Source organism: Monodelphis domestica, chromosome 1 (assembly GCF_027887165.1).
Source record: "Monodelphis domestica isolate mMonDom1 chromosome 1, mMonDom1.pri, whole genome shotgun sequence".
NCBI lineage: Eukaryota > Metazoa > Chordata > Mammalia > Didelphimorphia > Didelphidae > Monodelphis > Monodelphis domestica.
The window spans coordinates 29539630-29562956 of NC_077227.1; the positions used below are offsets into that span (position 1 = coordinate 29539630).

General features: G+C 37.9%; 1 protein-coding gene across 5 annotated transcripts in view; it reads right to left on the reverse strand.

Annotated features, from left to right (window-relative positions):
• The window catches only part of CTNNA3 (catenin alpha 3), a 2164949-nt gene that overhangs the window by 2007082 nt on the left and 134540 nt on the right, over positions 1–23327 (reverse strand). For all 5 annotated transcript variants that reach the window (XM_056819226.1, XM_056819225.1, XM_056819230.1 and 2 more), the window contains exon 4: positions 19077–19243. In XM_056819226.1, coding sequence (XP_056675204.1) covers positions 19077–19243 — 167 coding nt within the window. The remainder of the gene's footprint in view (positions 1–19076; positions 19244–23327) is intronic.

Consider the following 23327-nt stretch of genomic DNA (forward strand, 5'->3'; position numbering starts at 1 on the left):
ACACGAGGCCTCGAAACAGCTGCCTAGTGCCACCACCATCCAGCAAACATTCTCCAAAATGACAACCAAGATTTCCTTCCATGTACAACCCAGGATATAGAGTGAGGTGGAGGCATTGTTGTTGCTCCTATTGTTCTGACCTTGAAAATACTAACTAACCAGAGCATTTCCATATAAAAAGAACAGAGAAAAGAGGTTGTATTTGAAACTAGGGCAGCAAGGAGACACAGTGGATAAAGCACCAGACTTAGAATCAGGAAAACTCTCCCTGAGTTTGTATATGGCCTCGGATATTTACTAGTTGTGTTACCTTGGGCAAGTCACATAGTTTCCTCATCTGTAATGTACTAGAGAATGAAATGCCCAACCACTCCAGTATCTTTTCCAAGAAAACTCCAAATGGGGTCATAAAGAGTCAGACACAACTAAATACAACTGAACAACAATATTGGGAATTTCAGCTCTTAAGTTCCATTTTTTTGGATGTTTTCTTCTTCAAAAAATACATACTCTATTCCACATGTTAGCTCCAAAGTTGTCTCCTTGAAGTAGGTGTACTTAACTTTGGAGTCTTTGGAGTCTTAACTGGAATCTTTGAACTTTTTTTTTTAATATAGGGTGTTCCAAAAGTATTTGTACAACTTTAAGCTTTAATAAGTTAAATAAATAAAAATCTGAGTAACCCCCTACTTAAAATACTGAAGCTCAAACCTGCACTAAGAATTTTGGGACATCCTGAATTTTTATTCCCATGTAATATGTTTCCTATGTACTCCTTTATACTTTATGCATTTACCTACTTTGTTCTGAGAAGTTCTCAATTCAACAAAGACTATTGGCTCCAGTCAGAAAAACTGGATTCAAATTCTTTCTCTGACACAACTAATTTGACCTTTGTAAAGTCACCGCACTTTCTTGAGCCTCAGTTTCCCCATATAGAAAATAAAAAGGTTGGACTAGTAATCTCTGGAGTCCTTTTGTGAATCTTAAAACTGCTCAAACTCTACCTTAAAACATTTGTTTAAAGCTAATACCCATTTAAACAATGGAGATACTTGGTCAGGAATGTAGTAGTAGTCTCTTGGAAGCCGAGAATGACAATTGTCTTTGTGCATTGTCATCTATTAATGTACCCTCATGAGTAGGCAGGGTTGGAATAGATGAGTGTGCACAAAGACACTTGTGCATGAAAGAGATTTAAGTGGAAAAGTCGATGCACAGAGACAGTCCCACTCTCTCGGCATTGGAAGCCTGGGTCCAGTGGCACGAAAAGTCGTTACACCTGGAGACTTCCTCAGCTGCATTGGATAGCTGTGTTGTCCTTTGTGCTCCATCATGCCCTAAGCACTCTACAGTGCTTTGCTGCGTCACCCTCTCAGCTGTTGAACCTTCTTGTTGGTTTCTTCCATCTGTTCAGCCGAAGCAGACTTCACATGCTGGGTGAACAAAGCCCTGGTTCACCAGGGGTCGATGACCTGATGGCTATTCTCACAAGGTTTAGCCGGCTTGTCGAAGCCATTGCCTAGGGTGTGGCCACTGCTGCATGCTAGCAGCTACTGGGAGCCACAAGTGAGAGCTGGGTGTTGGGTGGGGGTCAGTGGCTGGAGAGCTGCCCTAGGAGGGCACAACATGCCCTCCATACCAAGGGTGCTACCCCTCCCTGAGCACCCCACCCATATTTAGGCATACCTTAAGGGGAACATAAAGTTGTAAAACTCCTTAGTGAACAATGAAGGTACTTAACTCATACTTATAGTGAGGTCTATTTTTAGATCTAATACAAAAGAGTGCTAAGTACCTATGAAGGTTAAATTAATCACTTGCAAGGGGCAAGCTTAGCAAAGAGGTGTGAACTTACTCAGAAGATATAATCTACCCGGTGAAGGTGAGAACTAAAAACTAAGAATGGGTTGTCCTAGGAAAAGTGTCTACTGTGATTGGCAGAGGTGAAATTTTGGGGGAGGTGACAAGAATAATTTCTCTTTAAAAGGAGCTGTCTGAACCAGTTCTAGGGAGTTCTGGTTAGTTCAGCTTTGGTAGCTGAGTTGGAGCTCAGACTAGTTGGAGTAGCTCTGTCTCTCGGTGGCTGAACTTAGTTGAGCTCAGGAGCTGAACTGGAGGGTCACTCTGAGCACTAGAATTTTGCCTGGGACAAAATCTTGTGGTGAGTGATTAAGGACTGACTAGTCTCTCTTAAAGCTCAGGCATAGGCCAATGGCCTAGGCCCTTTCCTATTATTTCCTCTTACTCTGTCTCTCTCCCTTTTTTAATTCCTTCATTTGTATTAATTTAAATCTCCATAAAACCCAGATGATTTGGGTATTTCATATTTGGGAATTTTTCCCATGGCGACCACTTATTTTTGATTTAACTCAAGACACTAAAAATTATCTTTACAGTTTTGGCAATTCAAAGTCTTGAACCCACATTTTTGCGGTCACAGTTTATGGCAACCACTCTTTTGTCTGTAACACTTTCTAGCTTGGAGTTCATTCACCTATGGTTCTATATCAAGTGCTTGCTATATTGAAGCACTGGAGGTGCAAAGACAAATGTGAAACAGTGTCTGTCCTCAAGGAGATTACATTCCATCAGGATTAGTCTGTTGAGCTGAGTACATTCTTAACATCCCAGACTAGTTTCCACCAAATATTGTTATGAAAAAGATAATGACATGAGCATTTCACTAAATAAAGGAATGGAGATGATATTGGACTACTTACTCTCAGCTCTCATTCTAAATCTGAAATGTTGCTCTGTAGAGAAGCCTTTGCCAGCAAATGGTTGGTTTAGCCCAGCATTATTCCTCATTCCCATATAATTTTTTTTCTCTTTTTCTGACAATGCATTTTAAAAGAAAACCAAGGTTAATGTTCTCTTCAGATTTCACATCCAGTGAACTCGTGAAATATACGTGGGCACCAGTAGTAAAGCGAGAAAGAGGACAAGGAGAAAGAGAGAGAAGCAGTAAGATTTGAAGAGGAGACTAGGGAAGAAATGCGGTCCACCAAGAAGCTTACAAGCAAAGGTCCCTGGGTCAGTGAACACAATCTTCGCTCCAGAAAAATCTGAAACTTCTATCTCTGAACCAAGGACTCTTTTCAATTGGCTACTCTGCCTCTCCAAAGATTCTGAATACTGGGGAGCAAAAATAAGATGAGAACAGGAATGCTAAACATTTTCATGCTAATAGCAAAATTCCACAATCCACTAGAGATTGGGAGAGATGTGTAACTATAGTTCAGGAGATGGATTCAGGGTGGATCTATCGAGTTGAAAAAAAGCAAGGAACCAGTAATAGATTAGGAAGTCACCAAGAGAGTGGAGGTTGGTGCAGTGTTAAGATCATTGGATTTGTAGTCAGAAAAAACTGGGTTCATGTCCCACCTATGACACCTAATACTTGTATGACTTTGGGCATCTATAAATTGAGGGGATTGGATTTGATGGTCTTCAATGTCCTTTCCAACTCTAATCTGTGATAATTTGACCCTAGAGAGTAAAAAGAGAAAAAAAAACCTACAACACTCTTCCTTAGGGGAGGAGCCACGTATAAAGAGTAGGAACTAGGTAGAAATATTATCAATGGGTCATTAGGTAGTGCTTTAAAGACTTAAATAATAGTTTACCCACATCATCTCATTAAAGTTTCATAATAATCCTTAGAGGTAGTACTATGGTTCTTATCATGCCCATTTTACAGATGAAGAAACTGAGGTGCAAAGAAGTTAAACAATTTGTCCATGGACACGCCATGAACAAATATTAGAGATAAGAATTGAAACTATATTTTCTTGACTCCAAATCCAACAAATGAAATTGTTCCAGTAGTCAGAAAAGTGGAAGACAAAGGGCACTAAAAGACTGTCTGCCCTTTGATCCAGCCATAGCACTGCTGGCTTTGTATCCCAAAGAAATAATAAGGAAAAGACATATACAAGAATATTCATAGCTGCACTCTTTGTGGTGTCAAAAAAAATTGGAAAATGAGGGGATGCCCTTCGATTGGGGAATGGCTGAACAAATGTTCATACCACCATTGTGGTATATGTTGGTGATGGAATACTATTGTGCTAAAAGGAATAATAAAGTGGCGGAATTCCATGGAGACTGGAACGACCTCCAGGAAGTGATGCAGAGCGAGAGGAGCAGAACCAGGAGAATATTGTACACAGAGATGGATACACTGTGGCACAATCAAATGTAATGGGCTTCTCCATTAGTGGCAATGCAGTGATCCTGAACAACTCAGAGGGATCTATGAGAAAAACCACTATCCACATTCAGAGGAAAAACTATGGGAGTAGAAACACCAAAGAAAAAACAACTGCTGGATCACATGAGTTGAGGGGGATATGACTGGGGATGTAGACTCTAAATAAACATCCTAATACAAACACCAACAACATGGAAATATGTTCTGATCAAGGACACAAGAAATACCCAATGAAATTGAGTGTCAGCTGTGGGAAGGGTAGGTGGAGGGGAGGGAGGGGAAAAAATGAGATTATTGTAACCAAGGAATAATGTTCTAAATTGACTAAATAAACTAATTTTTTAAAAAAGAAAAGTGGAAGAGTAGAGAACCAAATACATACAACTTAAATCCAATGCTCACTACACTGTTCACAAAGTATTATGGTGTAAAATAACTTGTGTTGGTTTTTGTGAACTAGCGCCACTAACTTTCAAAACCTGTTTTCCAAAAGAACTCACTGGAAGATAATGTCTTTCATTAAGAAAATGGTTTCTACTGAGGCAGAAAATGGAAACACAATTCCAACTGCATTCTGCTATAAGGAAGCCATTAGAGGAATTGCAAGAATGACCCAAGCATGGAAGAAAGTGAAGAAAAAGTGGCCCAGCAAACATTTCCTTTTAGATTTTTATTGATGTCTTTGGGTTTTCTAACAGCTTCTTGCACAAATATATCTCCTTCTTCCCTTCCTTTACCCAGAGAGTCATTTCCTATAAAAAGAATAAAAAACTGGGGGGAGCATTTTAGCAAAACTAACCAACACATCAACTGAGTTTGACAGTCTATGTGACATTCTGTAGCCATAGTCCTCCACCTCGTCACTTTCTCATTTCTTTTTCAGGGCAAAGTTTGCTGATCATAGTAAAGTGGCATTCAATTTGCTATTGGTGGTAGTGGTCTTGGTGTCAGTGCAGTACCTGATATATAATAGGCATTTAATAAATGCTTCTTGACTGAGTTTTCTCCCCATTTATATCTAAAACATTGTAAAGGCATTTGAGATATTTAAAGACACTACATAGAAAAGGATTCAACAACATGCTCATTTATTCATTCACCAAACATTTCTTGATTAGCTCCTCTGTACAAAGTATGTGAGAGAGAGAAAGACATGAGATGTCTACAAATAAGATAATATTTATAAAGTGCTTTGTAACATTGAGGCATTATTTAATGTGATTTCTGGGATCATTATTATTATCATTTTTATTGTTATTAAGAATGGCATTTATTTAGAACTCTTAAATATGAAGAAACATAATTATAATTGTCCATGTTGTTTGGTCATTTCAGTCATGACCAACTCTTTGTGTCCAACCCCATTTGAGGTTTTCTTGGCAAAAATACTGGAGTGGTTTTCCATTTCCTCGTTTAGCTCTTTTACAGGTAGGGAAACTGAGGAAATCAGAGTAAAGTGACTTCTTCAGAATCACATAGCTAGTAAGTGCCCAAGGCCGGATTTGAACTCAGGAAGATGAGTTTTCTGGCTCCAAACCTGGGACTCTATCTACTACTCCACCTAGCTATCCTCATATTTGTTCATAGGATCACAGACTTAGAATTGAAAGGGTTATTAGAGGCCAGGTAGTACAACCCCTTGATTTTATAAATAAAGAAACTGAAACCTCCACGGCTAAGTGAATTTATCAGGATCATACACCTTTCACATATTTGAAGTAGGATTTAAATTCGGGTCTTCTTAATTCCCAATTCAGCATTTCATTCACTATACCCCCTAGCTATAAAAAGGTACATTGAGGCAGATAGTATCCCCATTTCACATATGAGGAAGCTAAAGTCCACATTATGTAAAATAATTGGCCAAAAAATCATATAGCTGGTTAGCAGCAAATCCGATGCTGGTGCCCAAGGCTTTTGTCTCTTTACTCTTTCTACATTCCCCTCAGAGCAGCAAAGATTTGACCATTTTCATATCTCCAGTGAGAGGGATGCTAGTCACTCATAAAGAAAAGATGATGGGGGCAGCTAGGTGACTCAGTGGATTGAGAACCAGACCTAGAGATGAGAGGTCCTGTGTTCAAATCTGGCCTCAGATACTTCCTAGCTGTGTGACCCTGGACAAGTCACTTAACCCCCTTTCCTTAGCCATTACCTTTCTTCTGCCTTGGAACCATTACACAGTATTGATTCTAAGATGGAAGGTGAGGGTTTTATTTTAAAAGATGCTAATAATAACTCTGACTTATATAAAACATTAAAGGTTTCAAAGCACTCTTACATATTCTCTCATTTAGTTCTCACAACAATTCCATAAGGTAAGTGGTCTTATTATGCCCATTTTAGAGATGAGGAAATCAAGTCTAAGTGAGATTAGTGACTTGTCAAGGGTCACAAAGAAAGTGGCAACCAGATCTCCAGAGGACCAGGATAGGCTGTGTCTTCAGTAGTGGAGACAGAAACTGGACAGATCTGGAGAATAAGGGGACACTGATGGTGCGACAAACTCCTTCCAGATCCAACGTCCAGATTAGGTCAGACACAACGAAACCCTATCCAAGTTCAAGATGGGTTTAAGTGGAATATTACCCACATAACAAAGCAATTTGGCAATACGATGGAAAGTCTGTCCTATAGGGAAGGAGAAGGTCGACCTTGGGAGCAAATGATGAGTTTTGTACCACTGATGCCACAGGCAAGGAGGTGCCAATAAATTGGGAAGCTGCTAGTTTCTTGCAAGTAAGAGTCCAGATTTGGAAGGCTCTGGAGGAGAGGGGAGGGGTGACAGGCAGGAACAGAGCAGCTTTAGAATGGAGATAGTCTGAAAAACAGAGGGTTTTCAGATCACCAGAGCAAGGCACCCAATAAGAAAGGATTTCAGAATGATTTCCCCTCTCCTGAAGGTAAAGCCCTGAAAGGGAAAAAAGTACCACCTGCAGAACCCCACGAATCAGCAGGGACCCGTCTCAAAAAGACTCGCCTGCCAATATGGTAATGAATTATTTTTCTGTGAAAGGAAAATAAACATCATTCATTTGGGGAGCCATTGTACAGCCTGTGAACTCTGAATACCAATTTTCAAATTAAGTGTTAAAAACACACTCAAAAGAAGAAGTTGATAAGTAGTGCACCAACTCCCCATGGTGATGCTGGTCTTTCCTAGCTCAACCAAAACACACAGGATTAACATTGCCTTTGATTTTGTTTAAACTACCTTGAATATTACACACCAAGTGGAAAAAAGTTGGAAAATGAAGTTCAATATAATGATCAGACTCACTGATTTGCTTCAAAATGAAAAGAACTGAGTCCAGAGTTTTCTAAGTTTAAAAAAAAAAAACTTGGAATGAGGGGGGGAAGCACTAAATTTGGAATCAAAAACCTGAATTCTAATTCTGGTTCTGTCATTACTACCTCAGTGATTTATGAAAGTTACATTATAGTAGCAGCTTGGAGGCTCAGTGGATTGAGAGCCAGGCCTAGAGATGGGAGGTCCTGGGTTCAAATTTGTCCTCACATATATCCTTGCTGTGTGACCCTGGACAAGTCACTTAACCCCCATTGCCTAGCCCTTACCACTCTTCTGCCTTGTAACCAATACACAGTAAGAGGGTTTTTTTTTGTTACATTGTCTTTCCATGCCTCAGTTCCCTCCTCTAGAAAATGAGGGGTTAATCTAGATTATCTCTAAGGTCAAAGATTTTAAATCCCAGAAAGGAAATTGATAAGCTAGAAAGCATCCAAAAAAGGGAAACCAAGATAGTGAGGTTCATGTTATCGAAGAATCAGCTGAATTAGCATTCAGAAGACTCAGGATGGAGTATAGGGGACAAAATAGCTATTTTCAAATATATAAAGCACTGTTGTGTGGAAAAAGAATCAGAAACATTCTGTTTGGTCCCAGAGAGCAAAGCAAGGAGTGATGGGTAGAAGTTGGACAGAGGTAAATTGAAGTTTAATATAAGGACAAATTTCATGAACTATTAAAAAATAGAATAGGCTGCCTAAAGGTGTGGTAGCATCCGCTCCAAAGAAGATCTCTATACAAAAACTAGAAGGTAACCTGTGATCTCCATTGTAGAGGGGCTTCTGACCCTGTGCTAGAAGTACTGCTTGGTTCTGAGATCCCATCCAATCCTGAGATTCTATGATTCTAAGTTTTACAATGACAATCTGGAACGCCAACATCCATAGGAGATAATTATGAGCCATTAATCAAAGATAAGCTCCTTGAGGACAGGTCCTGCCTCACTTCTCTATTTGCAGGTCCAGTGCTTAGCACCATTTCTGGTACAGAACAGGTGCTGAATTCTTTGCATTGATTAATTGGCAATTTGGACTAAGCCAGTTGGAATGATGACAAAGTACACTAAAAAAAAATGCCATTTTTAAAACTTCATTCAAAATGGCAAGAATGTTGGAACCATTGCAATAACAATTCAGTTCAACGGATTTAATGTAGATCTTTCCTTGTGTCCAGAGAAAAGACTATTCTCTTGCTTCCACCTTTAACCCCTAAATTGGCTCATTTCAACTTAGCACAATCTTGGATTTCCTAAAGGAACAATTTCCTTTTTTGAAGTACAGAATTGGGAATTCCTAAATGTAACCATCTTTTAATACAACTCTGGCCACTAAGTACTGGAAGTTGTTATCACATTGATGACTGTTAAGAGGCCCATGTTCAAACCAGTTGGCGTTCTTAGCCTATGTCCTTGAAAAGAGACCCAAAGCCCACCCAACGCTCAACGGGAATTCTATGCTGTTGATAATCTCAGCAGACATGCCTTAATTCAATAAAGATAAGAAAATCAAGGGAAATCTAACCATTCAACGGATCAGACTCAGGCTGCTAAGTATTGTTCAAAGCTTTAGGGACAGGGGCAGCTGGGTAGCTCAGTGGATTGAGAGCCAGTCCTAAAGACGGGAGGTCCTAGGTTCAAATCCAGCCTCAGACACTTCCCAGCTGTGTGACCCTGGGCAAGTCACTTGACCCCTATTGCCTAGCCCTTACCACTCTTCTGCCTTGGAGCCAATACACAGTATTGATTCTAAGACAGAAGGTAAGGGTTAAAAAAAAAAAGCTTTAGGGACACCCTCAGGAAATGAGGTGTCCTGAAAGCAATGATAAACATCTTAAATTCCTTTTATTCCCAGGCCCTGCTTCATGGAGCTCTTGGTCACATAAAGGGATTAGACACCAACACAGACAACTATTACGAATAATATTACATGGTTAGTTAGAGAAGGGCACATGGAATGTTTAGTTTTTTAAAGCCTTACTTTCCAACTTCGAATCAATACCATGTTGCTTCCAAGGCAGAAGAGTGGTAAGGGCCAGGCAATTGGGATTAAGTGATTTGCACAGACTCACATAGCTAGGAAGTGTCTGTGGCCAGATCTGAGCCCAGGACCTCTCCTCTCTAGGTCTGGCTCTCTCTCAATCCACTGAGCCACCTAGCTGCCATGCATAAAGAATGGTTTGTGAGGTCCAAGGGGGAACGATTTGAGAAGGGATTGGAATAAGGAAGAGCATCAGAGTTCAGGGTATAATCAGAGTCAGGACCTACTTCAGTTTGACAAAGCCAAAGAGTATTTGGAAGATGATGAGATGAGAAAAGGCAGCATGGCATTGGATTTAAGAGCCTTAAATGCCAGGAATTCAAGCCATTTTAGCTTCTCAGAACTGCACTTCTTCATGGATGGAGTGCATTGAAGAGAAGCATTATTATTATCTCCATTCTACAGATTAGGAAACTGAGACTCAAACTCTTTGGGAGCAGAAGAGTTGTCATATCTATCTTTTTATCCCAAGAACCTAGCATAGTGTCTTGCATGTTGTAAGTGAGTAATAAAATCCTGTTGGGTTCAGTTGGGTTGGATTGAATATAGGATGGAAATAGTCATGTGGGTGGCATCACAGAACAGTTTGGTTTTCTGGACCATGGCCTCCTACACCAGAATGATGGGTAAAGGATGATGTTAATCTTGAGAATATGAGGAAAAACTTGCTAAGCAAGAGACTCGCTAGCCTGATAAAGAGTGCTATAAATGGATACTTAAGGGAAGAAGAAGAAAAATATCCAGCTAAAACTGTAAAGCCAGACACTCTCGAGGACAACAGGCAAAAACATAGAAAGAACACTCTGCAAAAGAGGAACCCAATAATTTCTCAGAAGAAAAAAAAAACAATGAAAGAAATCATGAAAAATACTTATGTCCTTGGGCATCTATATAACTATCCACTGAATAGAGGTAGTAAACAAAAGTAAAACTTAAACTTTATAACTTAGATGTAAATAATAATAATAGCAGCATAGGTATCACTGAAACCAAGCCAAAGTGGTTCAGGCCAAAAATATATATATATACTAATAGCACTGGACTTGTAACCATCAGACCTGGATTCTAATCCTAGATCATTAGCTATTTGACCTTGAGTGAGATATTTCAGCTAAATCATATTTTTCTCCCATGTAAAATGGAAGTAACTATGCTTATGTATACTTGTACAGCAGCTAAGTAGTGCAGTAGATAGAATGCTAGACCTGGAGTCAGGAAAACTCATCTACCTGAGTTCAAATCTGGCCTTGGACACTTCCTAGCTGTGTGACCCTGGGCAAGTCACTAAACCCCCATTGCCTAGCCCTTCCCATTCTTTTATCTTGAAACAAGTACACAGTAGTGACTCTAAGATGGAAGATAAAGGTATAAATTTCTTAAAAGAAGAAAAAAGGAATAGGATTGTGGAAACACTGTTTATCCTAAGAAGGCATGGACAAATGTCCCAAGACAGATGAGGAAACTGATACTTGAAGAGAGAACATCACTTCTACATGATCCCCAAGCTGGTAAGGTGGAGAGCCAAGATTCTAACTCAGGTCTTCTGACTCAAAATATTCTTTCCATTACTCTAAATTGCTTCCAACTAACTTTTCCCTGTCGGCATTTTCCCCCATTCTTCTACCTTCTCTAAGGAGGCAGAACCATCAGGAAGGCTAGTCACAAATTCCTAAGATGCTTTTCTCTATGCAGAAAGAAGAGTCTAGAAGAGTTCTGGATAGTTGAAGTCACACATCTTCAAAATATTTTTGCCTCTGTGACAAAATGATGTCTAGGATCCTTTAGAGATATAATGACACTACCCAGTTGGGGAGGTAAAAATGACGAGAACCTTGGAAGAAAGTGACCATTTCACTTCCAATTTCATTAAAGAAGGAAACGTTGAGAAAGGCATCTTTGTGTGTATGCATTCCATCTTTTCTGCATATACAGATGTCCCCATACTGTAGTGGAAAGTATATAAGGGTTTCTGTCTCTCCCCACAAAACAGGGCAGCCCTCTGCTCTCAGTGGTTCATAAATGTTTGGTGATTGTCTTTACAAAAACATATTTTAAAACAGAGAAAACAGAGCACCCAGCATAGGGTCTCACACTCTAATAAAGGTGGCCTAATAAATATTTATTGAACAGAATGTTCCCATGGCATAGACTGTAAAAGGGAAATCTCTGAAGAAAAATGGGAGGTTCTATGAAATACCTTTACAATTAATCTCTTTAAGGAAGTAAAGGGTACAGGATTGAAAGGAAACTGTGAGTCCCATTTTGAAGACAGCTGGATGGCACCATTGTGCATAGAGCCTGGGACTTGGAGTCTGGAAGACATGAGACTAAATTCAGCCTCACTTACTAACTCTGTATTCTTGGGCAAATCATTAACCTCATTTTGTCTCAGTTCTCTCATCTATAAAATGGGGATAATAATGGTACCTACCTCACAGAGTTGCTATGAGGATCAAATGAGGTCATAACTATAGGGCACTTTGCAAACATTATATACATATATATATATATGTATATATATATATGCATATATATATATACTAGCCATTATTATTATTACAGAGATTATTTTTTAAATAAATCAAAGGTAGAGCTCTGTGAATTCATTGATATCAGTAACTGCAAAGAGAAGAAATTCTCCTTTCCAATGCCTTCTCTGCAATGCATGGTCATAGAAAATTGCCTAGAGAATTAAGAGATAAAGTCATTTTCCTAGAGTCACACTGCCAATATATGCTACAGTCAAGACTTGAACTCAGGTCTTCCTAGCTCCAAAGCCCAGTTCACCATACCAAAATTCCTTTCCAGTGTGGAAAGAGGGGCAGAAAATAAAATGCAAGAGCATAAACCTAGGCATAGTGTGGGGAAGGCTAAAGCTTAAAATAAACTTAGATGCCCCCAAAATTTTAAAAACAACAATAAAATATTATTTATTATTTTAATGTATTGATTTAATTTATTATTATTTATAATAATATTTTATTATATATTCATTGTAATATAGAATTAATTTGATTTATTATTATTAATATTAAGACAAAAAAAAATACATGCCCACAGCTTAGAGCAGATAAATTTAAAGCACTATTAAGCAAAATAAACTAACCCATTGGCCATGTTTGATAGCCTATAGTCCTTTATTTTAGTAGAAAACTGGTGAACTATATGTGCTGAGTGTGGTAAATACTTTCAGACATGGTTCATAAATCTGTTTTGCTTAACAGCACATCTTGGTTATGAGGAGAATTCTGTGGAAGCCAAGGATTATTGAAAAATGATGACTAATTTTTTGACCCTGGGCAAGTCAATTCACCCTGATTGCCTAAGACCTTGTCACTTCTCTGTCTTAGAATTGATACTAAGACAAAAGGTAAGGGTTTTTTAAAGAGAAAATAAAAGAAAAAGAATTATTTTTAAAAATAAAACTTTTTAAAATAAAAAAACTGTAGATTTCTGTTTATTCCAGTGACATGAAAGAACATAAAAAGCCCAATTCTCCCACCCATTCCCCAACAATGATCTAAGAAGGACATAAAATCAAATCAGATCAAATTAAAATCAAGATACTGAAGAGAAACCAAGAGTTAGAGCCTTAAATAGGTCTACTAGTACACAAAAAGACAAAAAACTGGAGGCAGCTAGGTAGCTCAGTGGATTGAGAGTCAGCCCTAGAGATGGGAGGTCCTAGGTTCAAATCTGGCCTCAGTTGCTTCTCAGCTGTGTGACCCTGGGCAAGTCACTTGACCCCCATTGCCTAGCCCTTACCACTCTTCTGCCTTGGAGCCAATACACAGTAATGACTCCAAGATGGAAGGTAAGGGTTTAAAAAAAAATAAAAAGAAAAAGACAAAAAACCATAAGCGCTGGAAGAGAGGTACCATTACAGAAGCTAACATGAGCTTAGATGAAGGAGAGAAACCTGAAGCAATGACCTGACCAGGGATGCCTGAGAGGGGGCAGAGAATGCTCTGACTCGGGATGTCCCAGAAGAAGAGAAGACCACAGAACTGGAGCCAGGGGCACTGACATCTTCCAACACACTGAGCACCAACACAAAAAAAGTATATAGAAGCTAGTAGCAGGAGCCCAGATGATTGAAGTCAGGAACAAATAGGGCCAAACCATTGCCAAGAAATTGAAGTTAGAATTAAGCAGATCCAGATTACTCTATTCTAAAGTGAGGGAAGGAGTGGTACCCAGCTCTGATACAAGGTCCCAAAACATGAATTAATACATAGGATGAAACGAGCCTAACACTACAAAGAAATAACTAAGAAGTAAAACCTAGAAGAGACTAAATCTGCACCAACTCCTCGGAGAAAAAAAAAGGACTAACTACAAAACACAAAAAAGGAAATGAGAGCTATGATTAAGAAATATAAAATAATGTAAAGTATTTGTATTTCTTAGTCCTCTGATTTTATTTTAATATTTCTCATTGTATCATCGAATTAATGAATTCACTTTGATCCATTCTAGTTTTTTGGTGGCCCACTACTTGAGCAAAGTTTTGTAGACTGTGCCCTAAGCTACTTATTCCCCTTCTAATTCTTTCCTCTGAAGCATTTGTTTCACTTGTTATTTCATTTTTACATCTTAATTTCCGTCACAGTAACTGACTTGGAAAAGAATTCAAGAAGAAATAATATAAGAATTCTTGAATACTCTGAAACTATCAAGAAATCATAAGTGAAAAGTATCCAAATTTCTTAGAACCACAAAGCAAAGTAAAAATAAGGAAAATAGCCCAGTGACTTCCTGAAACCTCAAAATGAAAATTCCTAGGATTGTCTTAACGAAAATATAGCATTTCCAAGTCAAAGAAAAAATACTTTAAGCAGATGAAAAGAAATAATTCAAATATTAAAGAACTACAATCAAGATAATGTAAGACCTAGTAGCAATGAGTAGAATCCAATTTTCTAAAAGTCAAAAGGTAAAAGTTTACAATTAAGAATAAAATTACTTGTATTATGCCTAGTGTGATCTTACAGTAGATCTTTAATGGAACAGTCTACATTCGAACATGATAAAAATACCAAAGTTGAGTAGAAGAAGTGCAAAGTAGTCAAAGAGAAACCTAGACAGGTAAATATATTTGAGCAACCAGAAGGTGACTGCTCTCTATTAAGGGGAGAGGAGATAAATGTCCTTTCAAAATCTTCATGTCTTCAAGAAGATTGGCAAAATTGGGACACTGATTCATTATTGGTGGAGTTCTGAACTAATCCAACCATTCTGGAGGGCAATTTGGAAATATGACCAAAAAGCTATAAAATTCAGTAAAATTTGATCCAGTAAAATCACTACTAGGACTGTATACCAAAAAGGCCATAAAAAAGGAAATGCACCAATTTATTTTAAAAAATTACTAATCACAGCTCTTTTTTGTGATGGCAAAGAATTGGAAACTGTGGGGTATACCCATCATTTGGGGAATGGCTGAACAACTTGTATATGTGGTATATGAAGCTGATGGAATACTATTGTGCTATAAGAAAAGATGAGCAAGATGGTTTCAGAAAAAGCTGAAAGGGCCTAAATGAACTGATGCAAAGCAAAATAAACAGAACCCAGAAGAACACTGTACACAGTAACAGCCAGATTGCATGATGATCAATTGTGAAAATCTTAGCTTCTCACAGCAATGCTGAGGCTCCCCAAACCCGCGAGAAGCCTCAAGGTAGGAAAATAGAAAAAGGATAGAAGTTTTGGATACCCCGAGGGGTGTGGTAGAGCCAAGTTATAGATCTGAGATGGCAGAAATGAGTCAGAAACCAGGCCTTATTGATTATAATAGGGCCACAGCATAACCCCGATCTTTAGGATGTCACAGAGGCATGATCCATCCTGAGATCCACAATTAATACCACACAGGTTGGAGACATGATAGAGAAAAGAGAGTGCCTGGCCAAAAAGCCAGGTCCCAGGTGGGAGAGGTAGATAAGGAAAGGAATTAAAGCAAGGATAGGCATCAGTGAGAGCTGAGAGCCAAGAAAGGAAGAGAAGGCGGAGCTTGCTGTGGCCCTGTATTTAATCTCTTTGATATGCAAATATACACAAGACATAGGGATGATTATCATTGGTTAATGACAAGGTATAGGTGTGGTTTCTCTTAGCCAGGTGAACACAAAGAAACCTGTTTTCCCGCCTAACCTGGGGGAAGCTGGGGTCAAGGGTCAGAGGCTTTCCCAGCCATGCTCAAGACTGAGCATGCTCTCTTCTAAGCCACTCTGTGCATACTAACTGTTTCCCTTGCCCATAGCTAGAGGTGGACTGCTACAAATGCAATAATCCATGAGAATTCTAAAAGATTTAGGAAAAAGAATACTATCCACCCCCAGAGAAAGAACTCTTGGAGTCAGAATGCAGATCAAAGAATACTATTTTTCATACTATTTATTTATGGTTTTATTTGGGTTGTGATTTGAGATGAGGATTCTTTTATAACAATGGCTAATGTGGAGGTATGTTTCACATGATAACACACGTATAACCCAGATCAAATTGCATACCATTTCCAGGGGGTGGAAGGCAAGGAGGAGGGAGACAATTTGGACACTTAATTTTGGAAAACATATGTTGAAAATTGTTATTACATGTAATTGGGAAAATAAAATGTTTTTTTTTAAAGAAAAAATCAGAAGAAATTAAATAAAATAGAGAAAAGGATTGGGAAGGCTTTTTTTTTTTTGGTCTTGAGAATAAAGAAAAAAGAAGAAGAAAATTAAAAAATTAAGGAACAAATTAAGAAGGCCATGGGGGAACTTGTTATTTGGCATGGAGAAGAATGTGCAAACATTGGAGGGAGGAATAGTCAGAACAGGCTTCAAATGAACCTCACTCTTATCTAAACCATACAAAGGTAAGTTGAATACACAAACATACAATAAGTTTAGTGTAGTGTTTGATGTAACTTAATGGAAAAATAGATTGGGAAAGGAAAATAGGAAGTTTAAGAGGAAGGGTAGTCACAGAGGGTCACAATGGATAGAGTGTAGAGCCTGGAATCAGGAAGACCTGAATTCAAATATGCCCTCAAATACCTACTAGCTTTGTAACCCTAAGCAATTCACTTAAGCCTGTTTGCCTCAATTTCCTCATCTGTAAAAACAATCTGGAAAAGGAAATAGAAAAAGAAAAACTATTCCATCATTTTTGCCAAGAAAACCTCAAAAAAAGTGATCACAGTCAGGTATGACTAAAAATGACTAAATATCAGCAATAATCGTCACAGAAGAAACAATCACAATCAAAGCAAACTTCATCAAACTACTGGTCATAAAAAGAGATTTTTTTAAAATATTAAGTATAAGAATTTACCTTTGAGTCAGGGTAAAGTGAAAAGAAGATAGATAGTGGAGTAGAAGTAAATTGTTAATTAATTACAAATCTTTAGTTTTGTCTACATTCCTCTACATTGTCTACATTTATCGCCTTCTTTATAAAGAGAAAAGCATGGAACAAAGTAGAAAAAATTTAAGAGGAGAAAATGTAGAGCAAGACACAATTACAATCATAACATACTGCTGAGAGGCCATATCATAGTGGATAGAGAGCTAATGATGAAGCCAGCAAGACCTACATTCAAGTCCAAGTTATATCATTTACTGGCTATATGACCTTGGCCAAATGATTTAGCCTCTCAATATGCCAGGAAGTTGTAAAATGCTAAAAGCAAAGAGAAGGCATTAATTGCTTTAATAAAGGAAGTTTCTCTATCTGAGAATTCCCTATAACATTAAAATCATAGGTCCAATTATTTTCTCTAACTGTGAACATAAATGGGATGAATTCACCAGTAAAACAGAAGAGGATAAGAGAATCAATCAGGAGACTCCTAACAATCTGTTGTTTACAAAAACATACATGAAACATAAATATTCACACAGAGTTAAAATAAAGGCCTGGAGCAGAATGTATTGTGCTTCAGGTCAATAAAAAACATAAAAAACAAAACATAATTTTATACAAGGCAACAATTAAAATAGATGTGGTTAAAATAAATAAATAGAAACTACAGCTTACTTAAAGGCACCATAGGCCATGAAATAATATCAGTAGTTAATATATATGCACCAGATGGCATAGCATTCAAGTACTTAAGGAGACAGCTGAATTATGGGGACAAACAGAAAGCAAAACTAAAAAAGAAAATAATTTATATTTATAATTTTCTTAGATTAATTGTTTTAGAGAATTAAATAGTAGTAGAACTTTAAAAAGTTAGAAAATCTCCTTAAACTTGTCTTGAGGTCCTCTTTCCAAAATCACTTATCAAAATTTGAGGTGTAGGAGTGGTTTGGAGGAGGGAATGAAGGGAAGGGGATGCAAGCCATCTGTTACAGTCATAAGGAAAATTATCCATGTAGGGTTTAATTACACTTCATGGAACTGTGATTTCTCCAGTGTAGGAAGATTTCCCACCAAAGCTGAACCAGCCCCTTCTACAGCTTAGTAGATATTATTTGAGAGTTGTCATTGTGATGGAAAAAAAATCATTATCCCATGGCCAACCTGGTTGAGTTTCTCCAAACTAAACTGGGCTGGTCCTCAGGTGACTCATAAAAGTCCGCATAATAATCCATCTGACTGACATAAGCCAATCCAATTCAACAATCCATCTGACCATTTCTCAGGGACTTTGAAGCTTTGGAGATCCTGATAAGGTTCATGTCCCACTGGTACTGTGGAGAAAAATGGGCCACCCTGAAGCTAGGATGAGGAATTAAAGGAGGAATACAGTGGAATTTGTACCCACATATGTATACACAGACAATGTAGAACCTCCTCTCAACAAGTGTTAATCAACCAGTCGTGGGCCTTTTTCAGTTTGTTTTTGTTTTTTTTTTTGTTGGCTCTTTGACTCCTGTTTAAAACAATATCTCTATTCATAACATTCCATCTACCACCTCCAGGCTTTTGAGCAATCACCTCTTTGTGCCTAGAAAGCACTTCTTCCCTTCTATTGGGGAAAATCCTTAGCTTCCTAAAAAGCATTGTTCAGATATTGCCATCTAAATAAGGCCTTTCCTGCTCCAGCCATCATCCCAATCACTAGCAATTCCTCCTTGCAATTCCTTTGTACTACCTTGAATATACTTCTCTCTTTTTTATAGCTCACTGGTATACGTGTTGCATGCCAATATTGCATGCCATGGCATTTGCTTCTTCCCAGTAAAATGTAAACTCCTTGAGAGTAAGAATGTTTTCATCTTTTTCTTTGTACTGCCAAAATTTAATAAATTGCCCAAAAAGTAATGTTCAAAATCTATTTACATATGAGGAGAAATAAAACATTAATTTAAAAAATAAATAAATAAATTGTCTGTTAGTTGGAATTGAAAGTCCATAGAGTCAGCAACCAATGACATTTGCAAACAAGAGTGACACATTAGCTGAGAGGGCACCTTCGGGTTTCCCATGGAGTAGCATAGTACTATAGAGAAGAGAACTCCATTTCTCTGTCACTCCAAGAAGTTCAAAGCAATCTTGCACTAATCCAGGTTCTACTTACAGCAGACACATGTTGCAAGAGGCACATGACATCAATCATGTCGGCCAAGATAAGTAGCCTGGTGACAGCTGCCAACAAGGCACGGGCAGCCTGAACCACAGCCTCCCTCTTAGGCAGAAAACAAGGATCATCTGTAAATGTTTCAGCTGATACCCTCAGAGCTTCACCTGCAAAACAGACCCAAAAAAATTCAGTCAGAAAAAGAAAAACATGGCCAAATTTTATCCAAATATTCATGTCATCACTGCCCAGGTTAGCAGAGAACTGGAAACAAAGTGGGTCTCCATAGAGTGGGGAATGGCTTTATATCCTGTGGCACTGAAAAATAATGGAATATCGTTGTGACATGAGAAATGAAGAGTTCAGAGAAGTAAGGGAAGACTTGTATGAACTGATGCAAAAAGCAGGAAGTGAACTAGGAAATGGATAACCACAGTGACTACAACAAATAAAATTTTGAAGTGAAAAGATCAGCAAGCTAAAATTGAATATTCTATAATTGTAATGACCAATATTGGCTCTAGAAATTAGGTACAGAAATACACTGGATCGTGGAAGCCTGTGGGCATGAAGTATCATATGCGTGGTCAGATGTGATTACTGTATGGTTTTTACTTTTTTCTTTATTATAAGAACAGGCTTATAGGGGTGAGTGAGAATAATTGGGAGGTAATATATCCAAAAATGACCATGATGCAATAATAAAGTGCACCAATAAAAATGTATAAGTGTTTTTAGTTCAGTCACACATTTAAGGAGGATTGAACAAAGGAGTCAAGCTCTCATCCTTCCAGTGAAAACTAGGTTTCCCAATGGACCCCTGAAGCAACTAACTGGTATAGTAGATAAAGTGTTGAGCATAGAGTCAGTAAATCCTGAGATCCACTATGGCCTCAAATACTTTCCAGCTGTGTCACACCAGATAAGTGATTTAACCTCTGTCTGCCTCAGTTTCCTTAGCCATAAAATGAGGATAATAATAGTACCTTCCCTCCAGTTTGTTGTGAGGATCAACTAAGATGTTTTTGTAAAGCACTATACAAAATATTAAACTGCTATAAAAATTGGCTATAATTACCATTTTAATATTATTAAGTATTATTATCACTGAGACCACTGCTGATGATAATTATAATAGTAATACTGCTACTGCTACTACTACCACTTTTTGGGTAGGAGAAGGTAATCCAAAGTAGAAAATACAAGCAAGTTGGAGTTGAAGAGGACATCAATCCCTACCATCTAGTGAAAAATAATCAACCAATCAAACTTCTCTAATCACTCAAAGTTTTTTGGCCATCAAGCAATCTTCTTCCTATGGCCCTAGAATCCAAATGAATACTGGACAAATTGTCCATCATTGAGTTCTAGAGTGAGAGTCTAAATTTGCTAAATAAAAATAATAATTAAATGTATAATAAAATCCTAAGGGCATGTTGGACCTCCAGAAATAAGTAGAGACAGAGGACTCGTTAAAAGTAAACACTGCATACCCCAAATAAGCTTTCAAGATAAAACCATGGCCCAAATCTCCACAGGGTTTTGGGCTCAAATGAACTAGATTCATTTCTGGTGGTTGGTGTTAAGAGAATTATTCTACTTTGACTCCTTTCCCTGACCTAGAATTACTTCAAGAAATCACTAAATATAGCTTACATTTGGTTTCTGCCTAAGTTTTCCCATATGTGGGTAAAAGGAACCAAGGTAAAATGCATATGGTTAGAGCAGTCATTATGTCACCAAAGAAAAAATGCCAAAGTTGCAAAGGATTCATGGGAACCCACAAATAGCTACAGAAGCACAGAACCCTCAAAATGCCCATTAGCTCCTCACAAAATTAACTGAACTTAAAGTTGCCTGAGGGGCCCCTAAGATAGACTAGTGAATCCCTAGCCCAACCAGAAGCTCCTACCCAACTCCTCCTAGACTTGTAGGGTCCTTATTTGGCTTAGATTCTTTTTTTTTTTAACCCTTACCTTCCATCTTGGAGTCAATATTGTGTATTGGCTCCAAGGCAGAAGAGTGGTAAGGGCTAGGCAATGGGGGTCAAGTGACTAGCCCAGGGTCACACAGCTGGGAAGTGTCTGAGGCTAGATTTGAACCCAGGACCTCCTGTCTCTAGGCCTGGCTCTCAATCCAATGAGCTACCCAGCTTACCCCTTTGGCTTAGATTCTTATCCCCACCTCAAGGCAAAAATATCTTCAAAGATTAAGCCAGCCCTTTCAATCTTAACAAAATAACTTTCTAGCTTGTTAGCATTGGATAATGTTCAGAACTAAGTGGGAAGTTCTCTTCTTTCTCCAAATAACACCCCGAATCAGGAAATCCTTTGCTGTCTCTAGAAGATCCGATCACCAACATCTTGAACTTGGGAAGTTCTGAATTTAGGATCACACTTGAGATTACTCCATGATTCTGTTTTCATTTATTTCTATTTCTGAAATAAGTAAAACCAATGATATGTGACTTCTTTAAATTCTTTAATTTCTTGATAGCTTGATTTTTAAACTGATATATTCACAAGACCTACATCCTTATAAAGGTTATGAAACTATTTTGCACCATTCTTATAATCCTTATTATAGTTCATATATGCATACTATTGTGAAATCAGACATTAATTTAAAATAAGTCTTTAATTGAGATGTAGGTTTTGTTGTGTCTTCATGTCAGTGAATCATCACTATCTTCAATACGTAAATTGGTTCTCTTCTTACACTTTTTTTCTTAAACTTGGATAAAGTTTTAATTCCAAAGTTTCCTCAGTATTATAGTTGAGTTGTAATCATTAATGAAATTATATTCTAACACTTAAATGCATTTATACTCAATAAATATCTTTCTTTTTAAAAAAAACCCTTACCTTCCGTCTTGGAGTCAATACTGTGTATTGGCTCCAAGGCAGAAGCATTCTTAAGGTAAGGGCTAGGCAATGGGGGTCAAGTGACTTGCCCAGGGTCACACAACTAGGACCTCCCGTCTCTAGGCTTGGCTCTCAAACCACTGCGCTACCCAGCTGCCCCCAATAAATGTCTTTCAAAAGGGAAAAAAGACTTCTTTCTCAAATTGAGTGGGCATTCACATGCCTATTTCTTCCAACACTTTCCAAAGGAACTCTCTCATTGTCCCTGCTATAAATATCTCTTTGAGCCAGGAAAATATGCTCTCAGGATATCTCCTCTTAAGACATGTTCAAAAACACCCACCTACTCCTTGCTTTTGCCCCAACATCTCATTTCCCACCTTCTAACTATGAAGAAATAAGATTGAAGAAAGGCTTACCTCCTATCCTTCACCCTACTCAATACCACTCTCTGCTTTCCCTTGATATACAATAAAACTGCTATAGACACTTGGGATTGTTGGCCATATTGGGCATGAAAGACCTCAATGAAAACCATCTTGTTTACCAAATTGGGTCAATCCTCTGCATGGAAAATTCAATCTATTACAGAAAAAATTCCTCCTTAAAGTCAAACACATTGAATGAAGCTCCTTCATAAAATGTAACACCAAGAGAATTCTCTCTTGCTACCAACATTCATGGGGTCTTCATCTGACATTTGGTCTCCCCCAAAGAAGTTTCACTATAGTAGATCAAAAAAATATATCTCCATCAAATAATAAACATTATATTTTCATATTCTTTGGCATTAAGAAAATAAAAATATAATCTCTATCTTATTTATAAAAAAAATGAGGAAAGCTCAACCTATTAAATCCCTTTTGATTATAAAGGATATTCTAGATTTGGGTATTTCTGGTATTCTTGGATCATGGGAACAATGAAACATGATAGTCAAATCCTTTAAAATCCTTCTGTCATATAATATGACACATAATAATCAGATATAACAAAGAATTTGAAGGCCATGCCATATACACTTCAGTGGATGGAACTATGAATGCTTAAATCAGAGAAGACAAGACTCAGGAGGTGCATGGTAGTTATATTTAACTACATGAATGGATATCTTATGGAAGAGGGACTGAATGGAGTCCTGGTCTTGGAAATACTTTTTGCTCAGACATTTACTAATTATATGACTCTGGGCAAGTCATCTTTCCCGATATGTAAAATGAGAGTAATAATAGCACCAATCACCCATAGTTGTGAAGACCAAATGAGACATTGTGTATAATAAATACTTTGAAAACCTTAAAATGCTATGTAAATATTAGTTGTCTTCATCCTTACTATTATTGTTCTGTTGTTATTGTTTGGCCCTAGAGACTAGGGCCAGAAGCGA